Raw genomic sequence first — 13,078 nt, 5'->3', positions numbered from 1 at the left:
AAGATCTAGTCGCTTTAATTAGTTAAAGTTATTTTTTGATTTGGTGGTTTTCTTCAAGTATTTTATTTGAAGACTTCGAAAAGTTTGTCAATCAAACAATTTAATTTAGCGTTTTCTTTTTTATGATGGTGAAATGGAGTTCAACATTCCTTCTATCTACATCTATCGCCAATTATTTAATTATGTTGGTCTTTGTTGCTTCATCTACAGCTTCCAAGTCAGATTTGACTAGAACAATGATGAAGAAAAAAGAAAGAACACCAAAAACAAGATTCGACAACATTTATTAAATCAAGAGGACAACTTATTCAATCAACAACCTGTATTTGGTTCATCGTTCTTACATATATTTAAGTATAATAAGTTTAAGACCTTTAAGATTTCTTATTTGTGATCTTATAGGTACCTTTTCATTTTGTTATTGTAATGTTGTACTTCTTTAGCTTCATGTTGTACTTTATTTTTGTAAGTCTCATGTTGTAATTTACTTTCGTAAATCTCATGTTGTACTCAAAGGAGTCAAAAGTCTCAAAATCATGTAATGTATTTAATTCATTTGTATGAATGAAATTCTTGTTTAACTAACAAAAAATAAAAATATAATCTCATACACGGAACCAACACAAAAAATCAGAAGACTACTACAAAAGTAAACTGACGAAAAGAAAAAGTGTTCTACTGTTAACTTTTTTGGTGGCAATGAAAGAACGAGAATTCCATGTGCTTCAAAAGTACCAAACTTCGACCCCACGAGATCATAAACTACAAGAAAAAAAGCCATGGCAAGCTTACCGTGCGAATCAGATCGTATCACCACCAATCGAGATTGGTTACCCACAAATAAGGAACCATAAAAGTTAACCTCGATGGAGCATTTGGTACCCTATCCATAGCAGGAATATCAAGGAATCATTTGGGGATACTATAATGGGGGTTGAAGCATGCTCAACCTTAGAGAGTGGATGCAGAGCACTCCTAGCGGCGGTGGAAATGGTGACTCAGCTAGGGCAAGGATCATTTATAATACGAGGTGACTACAAGATAGTCGTTGATGCATTAGCCAACTCAAGGCCGTGCCTGACAATTTAGGGGCCCGGTGCGAAACTTAATCGGGACCCTTTGTATAGATGTGAGGTAAACAAAATTTACACGCAAAGTGATAACACAAATTTCACCTGTAAATTGTTTTAGTAAAACAATGATGAATCTAAAATCAATGAATAACAACTTTATATGATTAGTCTAACATTTTTGCTAATAAAGTTGTCCTGGATTAGTACAGGTTTTTATTCGAAATTAGGAACCACAAGAGAGAGAGAGACAAATGAGAGAGATTGTAAATTGAGTTAGAGAGAAAATAAAAATAAAAATAAACAAGATTGCAAGATAGAGATTTGTGTGAAAGATATGAGATTTGGAGAGAGACCTGAGTGTATTTTATATTACGCAAATAGTACAAGAAATTATTTGAATATTAAAATTATATTTGAATTAAACCAATAACATTAAGTGGAATGGACATTTAAAATATTTCATGGTGGTATGGAGAGTTGGCCTTTTTTTTTTGTTGAACTAGTTGGCCTTTATTAGGGAAAAAAAAAAGTTGGCCTTTATTAGGGAAAAAAAAAAGTTGCTCTCTAAGGAGCTCGAACACATGACCTTATGAGTAAAATTTGCCAACTTACCCACTAAGCTATCCACACTTGTTGATAATATATCTAGGGGTTATAAAATAATCCGAGAACGAAACAGGAACTAATAGAAAAGTGGGCCCCTTGCGGTGGGGGGCCCTGTGCGGGCTCACGGCCCGCACCCCCCACCACACGACCCTGAGCCAACTGTCCAGATTGCTACCCTTAGCGAGTTGGAGCCTTGCTTCCAGAAGCTATGGCTCTGGGAGACCTCCACTCAGACGTGAAATACCAATATTGCCCCGCGAAGCCAACGTCAGCGCACACCAACGAGCACATTCGACTTTAAGTCCTATAACTTCTTAGCTGCCCCGATGATGCCCGCCCGACCGATGTCTAGTATGTCCGGCTAGAAAAACTGTCACGGGTAGACATTTTTTTAGAGAAAACCCCAAATGTTTGTCCGTTTTGTCCGGTTGTTCGAAAAGATAAGTTTGAGTTGTGTTCGTTCCGCCCAGACAAGATGGCTAGTCGTCTGGAGACTGCCCGTCTGGACCGATTCCCATCCCTACTCTGTTATATACATGGACTTTGTATTTTTATTCTAGATGTATTCCAAACTGCCTTTTAGCTTATCAATGAAGAATTACATTTTCAAAAATATATGTAATATTATAATATTAATAATAATATTACATTAAAATAATATAATTTTAAATTGTAATATTATTACATTATTATATATTTATTATAATATTATTATACATATTATTAATCTAATTGTAATGATAATAATATAATTATAATTATTATTGGTCACAACGCACAAGTGTTTTCCATATTTTCAAAGATTCTTTCTCTCGAAAAATCCTCTAAATTTACAAATGTCCATGAAATCAAAATGTTTAGAAATGTCTTTATTTCATGTCTCAACAAATGCCAAAGACTTTGAACGTCAACGACTTTGAAGGACATTTGAAATCTCAACATTTGCAATGTTTTTTTTTTTTTTGAGAAATCGACTACGATCTACCTTAGTCGTTACAAGACATTGATACATCATGAAGATGTGATTAGCACGATAACCACCTAATTTAAACCATAATAAAAGAGGCATAAAACCCGAAAATTTATTACAATATTTACTATATATATTTTCTAAATTACATGGGATAAATTTTGATGACAAACTGCTACCACCGAGACTCGATTCCACCGAAACTCAATTTCACGATTTCATGGACTTAAGAGAGGTGTCCAACCGTTACACCAAAAAAGGGTGGACGAACATTTGCAATGTTAGGAATGAATAACACAGACGAAAACATTTGAAATGTCTTAAACCTACCATGTCCACGATCAATACCCCTCTCCTTAAGAATCATCAACACGGTTGGATTAGTGGTATAAATGCCGTGTATCAATAATATAGCTGATCTTTCTTTCTCTTCTTAAAATTTAATACTATTTTTTTTTTTTTTTCTAATTCGTCATGGTGGGACAGGAAAAAGATTAGATAATATAGATTCTATGGAAATGGAATCGCAGACAGACTTCCATTTATTACTTTCTCTCTCTAACAACAAGTCTGCAACAACAACAGAAGAAGAAAAAGTAATCCGACAACAACAACAACAAAAATGTCTGAAACAGAAGAAGAAAGAGAAAAAGAAAATCCTACTACTACTTCAACCACTACTTTTCCACAAAAGTCATTAAAATCATCATCATCATTAGACCCTCCTCAGTCCTTTATGGATCTTGATTTTGATTTTGATCCATCATGGCCCTTTGATCAAAATTCATTTTTACCCAATTCTCCTTTTCTTCTTTCTATTTATGCTTCTTCTTCTTCTTTTTCACCTACCCATCCTTCTCAAAATCAAAATCAAAATCAAAATCAAAATCAAAACCCTTCTTCAGATCAACCTTCTTCACCACCTCTTTGGGTTGTCTCCGATGATGATGATGAAAAAGTAAGCGGGAAAATTAGCTCCTCAATTGCTGCTGGAACACTTCGTTTCTCTGATTCCCCTAATAAAGTTCTTCTCTCAAGTAAGGAGATTTTTCATCAGTTAACTTTTTTTTTTTTTTAAATATTCCTATAAAGTCGGTTCTTTTGTCAGAGTTCTTAGGATTTCAGAAGCTAAATTAAAGAAACCCTCTAAATGATTATTACTTTGATGAAAGCAAATAAGGGTAGTAGTTCTTTAAGGGTTTGCTAAATTATGAAGAAAATTATAAGTACAGAGAGATTTGCTATGAACACGAAGTTTGATCAGTATTAAGAGTTTGAAGAAAATTGAAGTTTGACTTGTGGGTTGGTTGTTGAATTTGCTATAGTTGTCCTTTGGATTTGCTAAATTATGATTGAAGAACTAACTCAATTTTGTTCTTTCTATTCTTTTTTGGGAAAGTTAATTTGATCTGTTAGGTTTTTTACACTATGATAGAGGACAAAGAGATTATAGTGAAAATGGAACAAGTTTGCTAAAGAGTGCTAAGACTTGATTTTATGAACTTGAAAGTATGAATCATTAGGAGTTAGGACTTCCTTTTCAGCCACTTTTTGCTTCTCTTTCCCTTCAATCATTAGGAGTTAGGCTAGTTTGATATATTCTTTTCCTAAAAAGGGTTTCATCTTCTACACGAAAACACCACTTCCTCCTCGAGGGAATCTTTTACAGTTGGGTATGAATTTATTTTTTCTTTAGCCAATATGTATTTCTCTACGGAATCTAGTTGACCTACTAATATGACGAAAAGTTGGTAAACTTTACGACAGGATGAAAGTGACCCCTTACGCCTTCTTCACTGTGACTGCTCAACCGTTGTGATGTCTCTTGTGAACAAAATTGTCAAGTTGTTTTAGTCAAAACAAAAGAGGGCGTCGCTCTGAGAAAGCACTGTTTTGTCTGTTGATCTTGAAAAGGGAAAAACGAGTAGCTAATAACTATGTAGTTGATACCGTATATCAGACCTTTTCAATGTGTACAGTATACTGGACTGTTATTTCTATTAACTTTTCATTCTATATCCTGTAAATGGTTCATTTCGTTTTCCATTCTATTTACTTTTCGGACTTTCACTAAACTTTATCTCGCATTCTCTGACCTAAAAATTTTCATAATCTAGGTGATGAAACAATAGCTGAAAACGGTGTCAGTAACGAAGACAAAGGTAGGCGTCTTCCACCGACTATGGGTTTGGTGCCTATAGAGAATCCAGATTTGTCTTGTATGATCAAAGAGAAGATGACACAGGCACTTAGGTACTTCAAAGAATCAATGGAACAAACTGTTCTTGCTCAAGTTTGGGCACCCATCAAGAATGGAGACCGTTATGTGCTCACAACTTCTGGTCAACCTTTTGTTCTCAATCCAAATAGCAATGGACTTCTTAACTACAGAACCGTATCTCTAATGTATATGTTTTCTGTGGATGACGAGAATGATCGCGACCAAGGTCTTCCTAGCCGTGTCTTCCGCCAAAAATTGCCGGAATGGACTCCAAACGTACAGTATTACAGCTGCAAAGAGTACCCACGGCTTGATCACGCTTTGCATTACAATGTAAAAGGAACCTTGGCTTTGCCAGTTTTTGAACATTCTGGGCAGACCTGTATTGGTGTCATTGAGCTTATAATGACATCTCAGAAGGTTCATTATGCCCCTGAGGTTGATAAAGTCTGCAAAGCTCTTGAGGTTGGTTATTTCCTAAGATTCCTTGATATTGTATTAAAATTTCTTTTTGCAGGTGCATTAGACTCCTAAAAACGGCGTTTTCTTGATAGTTCTTATTTTTGCAGATTTCATGATCTCCTTCATTAACATTATTTTAGTCTTTTTGCAGGCAGTTAATCTGAAAAGTTCAGGAATATTGGATAATCCTAGTTTGCAGGTGAGTTGTTTATAATGTTTAATTAGCCTTCTAACATTTCCTTTTTATTTTTTTAATATCATCTCCAACTCTGCTGTATCTTCTCATTTGCAAATCCTTCCTCTTCGTCTTCCTTTGGGAAAAATGGTCAAAACTCCCGCCAAATTTTCTTTCGTAAAAAAGGATCTGTTTTTTTGTTCGACTTCAGCTCCCTGTGCGAGGTTTGCACAGAGTAAGGTTTGTGGAAGTTTGCATTTAGTATGTAGGTTTGCATAAGGAGCCCAAGCCTAAAAGAATATTGATATGTCCTTTTAACCAAGTCCACAAAGTTGGGTGTTCGTCATAATTTTCTGTATTTTTCTCTTCTCCTATAAAAAGAATTAGAATTGCAGTTTAAACTCGAATGAAGCATGTTATTTTTTCCTCTTCTCACAAATGCAATCCTGGCACTGTCGTAACCAGATTTGCAATGAAGGCCGTCATCATGCACTTGCTGAAATCTTGGAGATATTAAATATAGTATGTGAGATGTATAAACTACCTATGGCGCAAACATGGGTTCCTTGTAGATATCGAAGTGTTCTAGCCAATGGTGGTGGTGTGAAGAAGAGTTGTTCAAGCTTTGACGGGAGTTGTGTCGAGCAAGTTTGCATGTCCACAACTGATGTAGCAGTTTATGTTGTAGATGCTCACATGTGGGGTTTTCGTGATGCATGTGCCGAGCATCACTTAAAGAAAGGACAAGGAGTTGCTGGAAGAGCATTTTCATCTCATAGTTCGTGTTTCTCGAAAGATATTACCCAGTTTTGTAAGACCGAATACCCCTTGGTTCATTACGCGCTCATGTTTGGCCTTAAGAGCTCTTTTGCTATTTGTTTACGAAGTAGTTACACGGGTAGTGATGATTATGTTCTCGAGTTCTTTCTCCCTCCCAGTCTCACCGATGATGAGCAACAGGAATTATTGACTTCCCTTATGGTAACTATGAAACAGCATTTCCGGAGTTTAAGGGTTGCTTCTGAACAAGATTCTGAAGACAAGAAAAAATCTATTGAAATCGTTGAGATTTCTACGGAAAAGGTACCTGACTCAAAATTAGAGTCTGATAAAATTTCCCCTCCTGGGACAGATGACTTGCCGAACGGTGACAAGGTGATCCCTTTAGGTTCACACAAGCAGAAGTTCAAGGTGGAGTGTGATGCTTTAAAACAGGAGGAGAATAATGTCGTTGGTGAGGGAAGTCATGCTTCTGTTTCTTTTCCTGACAACATAGGAACGAAAAAAACATCGGAAAAGAGGCGCGGTAAAACTGAGAAATCTATCAGTTTAGATGTTCTGCAGCAATACTTTGCCGGGAGTCTCAAGGATGCAGCTAAGAGCCTTGGTGGTAAGCTTGTAAATTTATTGTACTCCTCTTGCGTAAATGTTGTTATATTTTCTGTATTAGGGTTTTCTGAGTTATATACTTATATCATACAATGTAAACATCAACCATGGTTTTGCAGTTTGTCCAACCACCATGAAGCGCATATGCCGGCAGCACGGTATTTCGCGATGGCCATCACGAAAGATTAACAAGGTGAACCGTTCTCTTTCTAAGCTTAAGCGTGTGATGGAATCTGTAGAAGGTACTGAAGGGGCATTCAATTTGAATTCACTCACATCAAGTCCTCTGTCTGTCGCTGTTGGTTCAATTTCTTGGCCTGTCAGCTTAAATGGAGAAACCAAAGAGAAACACTTGCCAGCCTCTAATTTAGAGTTTCACGGCCAAAAGGAGTTGGAATCATCTTTCCAAAATGGGCATATTAAGACTGTGAACCAAATATATGAAGACGTCATATCGTTACCGCATCAAGAAATCTCTCAAGAACAAAATGGGTCCCTTTGCAAGGGCTCAAATGGGTGCAAAACAAGAAGTTGTTCAGGAGATGATAGCACGGGAAATCCTAATTCTCATGGTTCATGTGAAAGTAGCCCTACCAATGAAAGGACTCCATCAAATGATCCGTTGATTCCTCCCATCCTCGACCAGTCATTAAATTTCAGTAGTCTGCTAGATTTGGAATTTCAGAGTAATGGACAACTAAATCATCTAAGTGCTGCCTACTCGATTCCCGATCCTTTAATCACAGCAACACAACAACTTGAAGTACCATTGGGTAGAATGTTAGTAAAAGATGCAGGAAGCTCAAAAAATTTGAGTAACCTCCATAATTTTGCACCAGAGGGCTACTCACATGAGGCGGTTCTGAACTCGAGTTGGATAAACCCTCAAGTTCTTGATCATCAACAAGACATTCCTAATCGAACAATGCCTCATATAACAGCAACGCAAGATGTGAGAAATGTGACTATTAAAGCTACTTACAGAGACAACGTTATAAGGTTTCGCCTTTTATTAACTTCGGGTTTGATGGAATTGAACGAAGAAGTGGCAAAGAGACTGAGATTGGAGGTGGGCACATTTGTAATTAAATATTATGATGAAGATCAAGACTGGGTTGTATTATCTTGCGATTCTGACGTACAAGATTGTATGGAAGTCGCAACATTATCAGGAAGGAATATGATCAGATTGCTAGTTCATGACATGGTCACAAACTTGGGAAGCTCTTGTGAAAGCTCTGGAGAGTGAAGAAGAACGGATTGTCGAATAATCAGGTATATTTTATAGTGTTTTTGTAATACTATTCTTGATAGTATAGATGCTATGGCAGGTCAAATTGTAGATTTTTTTTTGTCTGAACCTGCTTCATGTTGGTAAAATATTCAAATTGGGTTTGATGAATTTGTGGATTTGTCTATATGCTCAACTTGCTTATTTATTAAATCTGTTGATTTGGTTTAGTTTTCTCTCATATGCATGTCACTATACATTTTATATTCTTTTGATTAATATCCGAAATACTCATACAAGTTTAAAATTGTTTACAGTATTTCTTTGGAGGCTTATGGTCAACTCGATCTTAAATTAGTTTATTGCCTTTTGTTGTTCATTGAGTTTGGATTGAAGTAATCAACTATAAGAATTATATTATATTAGAAAATATATTCTAACATATATTTAACATCGTCGATCTTATATGATCATTTGATGGGACGTTTATATGATACAACCAGGTAAATTTTCTGACATAACCAAGACACACTTATAACCTGATACTTAACCAAGTAAATTGCAACCAAAATACGCCGAAAAATCAATAGTAGTATATCATGTTATCGTTAAGCAAAAACTCGTTATACTCAAAGCTAGCGTAGTCAAGTGTCGGCAATGGATAGGGGTTCTGAACACTTGTTAGAATTTCAAGAAGTTGATTTATTTGTTCTTGCTCTTCATGGGCTCTAGTTTTGACCAGTTCCAACTGCATTGCTTGGTCTTGAAGAAGTTCTTGCAGGTGAAAAATGGATCCTGCACTTCCATATACAGGGCTTACAAGCCTTGCTTTGGCCTCATAAACTAAACTTTTCACTGCATCTTCTCTATGAGTTTCTTCCACCATCTAGACACTCATACATAAGATAAATAGTTAGTTTGTTAGAAACCTAGAAGAAGTATTAAGCAAGTAATTGGGCTCGGGCCTTGCGCCCTGGGCCACAAACTGGCTGAGTGGCTTAGGAGATCTTGGCCCTTCGCTAAACTCGTCAAGTTCGGAGAACTTGACTTGAGCTACCACCCACCCCGACTCGTAAACTACTAGGGATACCAATATTAGTTCTTTATACGGTCGACTCTATACTAGATGACGATGAGTCGAAATTAATGAGGATATTAGAAGCCAAATGCAGAGAACTAATTCGAAGAACAGAAGAACTTATTACATACCTGCAACATTTTTATAACATTGCTAGCTCCAAAAACTTTATGAACACTTGCAAAATTCTCGACTTGATCGATTGGAAAGTAAGGTTTGAATAAACAATTGTTTACGCATTTACGACGAAGCATTTTACATGCTGCACAAGGTTGATTGATCTTAACTTGTGATAAGTTCATTTGTAAATCCATGTTTATTAGAGCTTCAAACACTAAATAGATTTATATAAGTAAGAAGGTAAGAAAGTAAGTGTAGAATGTTTAAAATTTCAAAGGTAAGTGTAGGGAAGTTGGGAAGGTGGTCACTGTAGGACAAAAATTGAGGTGAGGAGATGTTGAAAAATATTAACATACTATTGAAATGGATAGTGGCCTTCACCGACAGTACAGACTCTTTGACAGGGATGCAGCCAGGGTGAGCATGAGTTAGACTATAGGAATAAAGGTAGAGGTAATCACTAAATTTTTTTTCTTTATGCCAGATCTGAAATCTAACTCAATAGTTTGAATCGACTCGAATTTAATTTGAAAATGTTTATTTTGGTTGGCTCGTGATGTCTCACTCGTCTGAATGTCGGATTTGGTTGATTTTAATTTCATTTCAGTTATGTGATTAAGAATTAGACAATGAGAAAGAAAACAAAGGAAATTCTAAAAGGCACCCTCCAATTCGTACTAAATGCGCCTATTTCGTAAAGGTGCCTGCTATCCGAATTTGGTAAGACACCCTTTTTAGATTTTCACCTTACTTGGCCTCTTTATTCCCTCTTAAATTCCACCACAAGATGGAGATGGAGATTAAGAAGTTGGCTATGACGTAGATCACCATGTAAATTATGAATGTGGAGAGATAAAGATGAAGAAGGTGAAGAAGATGAAGAAAAAGATGAGAAAACCAAAATAATTAGTGCTCCTAGAATTTCGAAATATAATACAATTTTTTTGAGCTAAACCAGAACTTTCATTCATATGTTGGAATTCAATTCAATACATTACATGGTTCGGAGACTTTTGACTCCTTTGAGTACAACATGGATTTACTATTGTAAATTACAACATGAAACTTTCAAAAGTAAAGACAACATGAAGGTAAAAGATTACAATATTGCAAAAACTAAATAAAAAGACCCTAAAGATCACAAATGAGACGACCCTAAAAGTCGTGAACTTTATTATACTGAAATATATGTAATCAGGGTGAACCAAGTAGAGACGAAATACGGTTTCGTCAAGAACACTACAAGTTTCTCGGAGATGAATGTCACCGGAGATATTGACATTTGATTTCAAAGATGAAGGTTAAACGATTACATAACTTTATCTTCTTGTTGTGTATGTATAATCTTCCTTCCTCCATTGATAGAAACTTCTTGTCATCTCCCATTATGTTATTGATTAAATACGATTGTTGTCGAGGCATATCGTCAAGATTCGAGATGGTTCTTCTGATTTTGAACTCGATGGTGTTTGGTGCATGAAGAACAGTATGCAACCAAAAGGTGGAAAGCATAAGAGAAGGCATGACTACAGATCAATGTGAAAACAAATGTTTGAAAGAAAAATCATGGAGGCGTGGAGATGAAGATGCAAACACTGTGAGGCATGTCCCTCTTAAACATCTTCGGAATATAACCGCACATCCATGATCATCATCATTCCTCATCAAAACCGCCTTTGAATCCGTTTCTAGAGTGAGAAAGTCTCATATATTGCTAAACATGTAGAAAAAATAGGTTTCACGGATATAGGATTTAATCTCTGTTATCTTTGTGTCGTCACTGAGATCTCTAAGAATCTCAATCCATCCAATCCTGGCGCAAATTTCTCCTTCTCTTTGATGACGAAACTTCCCGACGATGTAATTGTAGAAACGGAATGCGCCTTTAAGACTTCCCGTAAGACAAATACACTTGTACATGATGAAGTCCGACAAATCTCGAAAAAAAGGAGAAATTTATCTAATATAACATGTGCCTTGTGAGTTATGACGATGTCAGAAAGTGGTTTTCTCGGTTATCTTCTTGATGATCGAGATCTACAGTCAGATGATGAATTTTTCTCACATACTTGATGAAACACGACTTGTAAAAAACAAAGAAGACACTACGACGCTCAAATCAGTGAGGTGTTTTGCAGTTTTAATACAAGAATTTGAAGTCCGAGTTTAGAAGACGACCTTCAATCCCTTTCTAGGGCCAACTTGATATGCTTATGTAGGTTTTATTGAGTTACGGTAATGCACAAATGAGATGATGCGGTGGTAAGAGACTGGTCTTGATTATATTCATGCGTTGATGGTCGTTTGGAGGATAATGAGTGTGTATCTTCTGACAATAACCGATCTTCTTACACATAATGGTTCACGTATGAAAAGTGGCCAGTTAGGTATATCTGATCTTTCACGTCATTGGTTTCCTGCTCAAATTGATCTAAGCTCGGAAGGAGCGAACTCCCTTCAGCTGATCTCTCTACTCTAAGTCTCTGACGGGATGAGGGCCTCGAGGCAATACGGGTCTCAACGAGCCAAGCTAATTTCCGCAGACCTCCTTTTCTATTTTGAATCTCAAGACAGAGCTCTTCCCGGATTTGACTCGTTTTCCCTCTAGCTTGTCTCTAGGCCAGAGAAGAGTTCAAGGTGCTTTATAGACTCATACCGACTTTCCATATTAGAACTCAAGTGGCAAGGTTCTGTTGATCCATCTTTCTGATGGCTCTGGCGAGGGTCACCCTCTTGTATCCTGGTCAATCTGTTGACTTCTTAACTTGGTCAAAACTGACCAACATTTGGTTCAGCATGAGTCCGCCCCCCGCTCCTTAGTTGAAAGTAGAGAAGCTAAGGAGTAGAAGAACTTATAGACACCACCTCTCATGGTTAATCACGTAATTCTATGTAATGTGAGTGCATATCTGAGTCAAGGCAATGTCATGCTCTGCTTATAAACCCAAAATTAGGTATAAGCTTTGCCTCACCTTAGACCAGGATTTTGACGTCTTTGTTGGTACCTAACGAGTCTTCCTTCTTCGCATTTTTCCAAGCTCTTATTTAGCTTTTCATTTACTTCAGGGCCAGCTCTCCTTTATAACATTTGTAATGATTACAATAAATCAAGGCTGATCGAGCTGAGGTCTTGATACCTTTGCTAATAAAAGCCAATCTTTTCGGAGGCGCACTAATTTTTAAAACTGCCTCGTGAGTCCACGATCTCTTGGTAACTTAACTGTCTCTCTAGTTGCCTACGCGCTTTGCCACGTGCCTTAGCCTGAATAGTCATTTCAATAGTTGAGATCCGTATTATAACGGATCTTTTACCTTCTGTAGATGTTCTTCACATTTCTTCAAAAAACTTTCCCTTGCGCTATTGCAAAACTTGGCGTTTTTCTCCCAGTTTCCAGAGATATCACCGCAAACAGGTTGCACACCCCACTCATCCGAACTACGTCTGCCTTGTACCTCTCGTCTTACTTTTACTAGGCCACCTTCGTCATCATATCTTTGTACATCCCCCCAACCCTCTTCTCCAGTTCATTCTTCTTCATCTACTTCTTCTTTTGACTTTCCGCCATCTAAACCTGCAACTTTGACAATTTTTAACCATTATCCTTTCTACATTCCAGATCTCATTTTCGACATTATGGAAGCTATTCCTTGGGCCCAAAGTCATCGCGACAATCACAGTACTTCCCCCGAAGATCTTGCTGTGTTGCTCTTGAAAAATTCTGCCCCTTGAGATTTCGAGCTGGTATGTCTTGC

General features: G+C 36.9%; 2 protein-coding genes across 2 annotated transcripts; one reads left to right on the top strand and one right to left on the bottom strand.

The window, feature by feature from the left end:
• The first annotated feature begins 2,766 nt into the window (after positions 1-2,766).
• On the top strand, positions 2,767-8,351 carry LOC147544845 (protein NLP6-like). Its single transcript, XM_086632523.1, has 6 exons — positions 2,767-2,966; positions 3,064-3,686; positions 4,767-5,335; positions 5,484-5,531; positions 5,973-6,897; positions 7,016-8,351. Exons 2-6 carry the CDS (start codon positions 3,272-3,274, stop codon positions 8,143-8,145), a joined length of 3,087 nt encoding a protein of 1,028 aa, XP_086488649.1. The 5' UTR covers positions 2,767-2,966; positions 3,064-3,271; the 3' UTR covers positions 8,146-8,351.
• A 357-nt stretch (positions 8,352-8,708) lies between these two features.
• On the bottom strand, positions 8,709-9,519 carry LOC147544844 (LOB domain-containing protein 24-like). Its single transcript, XM_086632524.1, has 2 exons — positions 9,337-9,519; positions 8,709-9,013 (listed from the first exon to the last, which is right to left on the bottom strand). The coding sequence occupies exons 1-2, from the start codon at positions 9,517-9,519 to the stop codon at positions 8,711-8,713; spliced, it is 486 nt and encodes a 161-aa protein (XP_086488650.1). The 3' UTR covers positions 8,709-8,710.
• Positions 9,520-13,078: the final 3,559 nt, after the last annotated feature.

This window comes from Eschscholzia californica, unplaced genomic scaffold (genome assembly GCF_041429995.1).
Source record: "Eschscholzia californica isolate CP2 unplaced genomic scaffold, dmEscCali1.0.p SCAF_4, whole genome shotgun sequence".
Taxonomy (NCBI): domain Eukaryota; kingdom Viridiplantae; phylum Streptophyta; class Magnoliopsida; order Ranunculales; family Papaveraceae; genus Eschscholzia; species Eschscholzia californica.
Note: the sequence above shows the minus strand (reverse complement) of the source record. Positions and strands in the feature narration are given on the sequence as shown.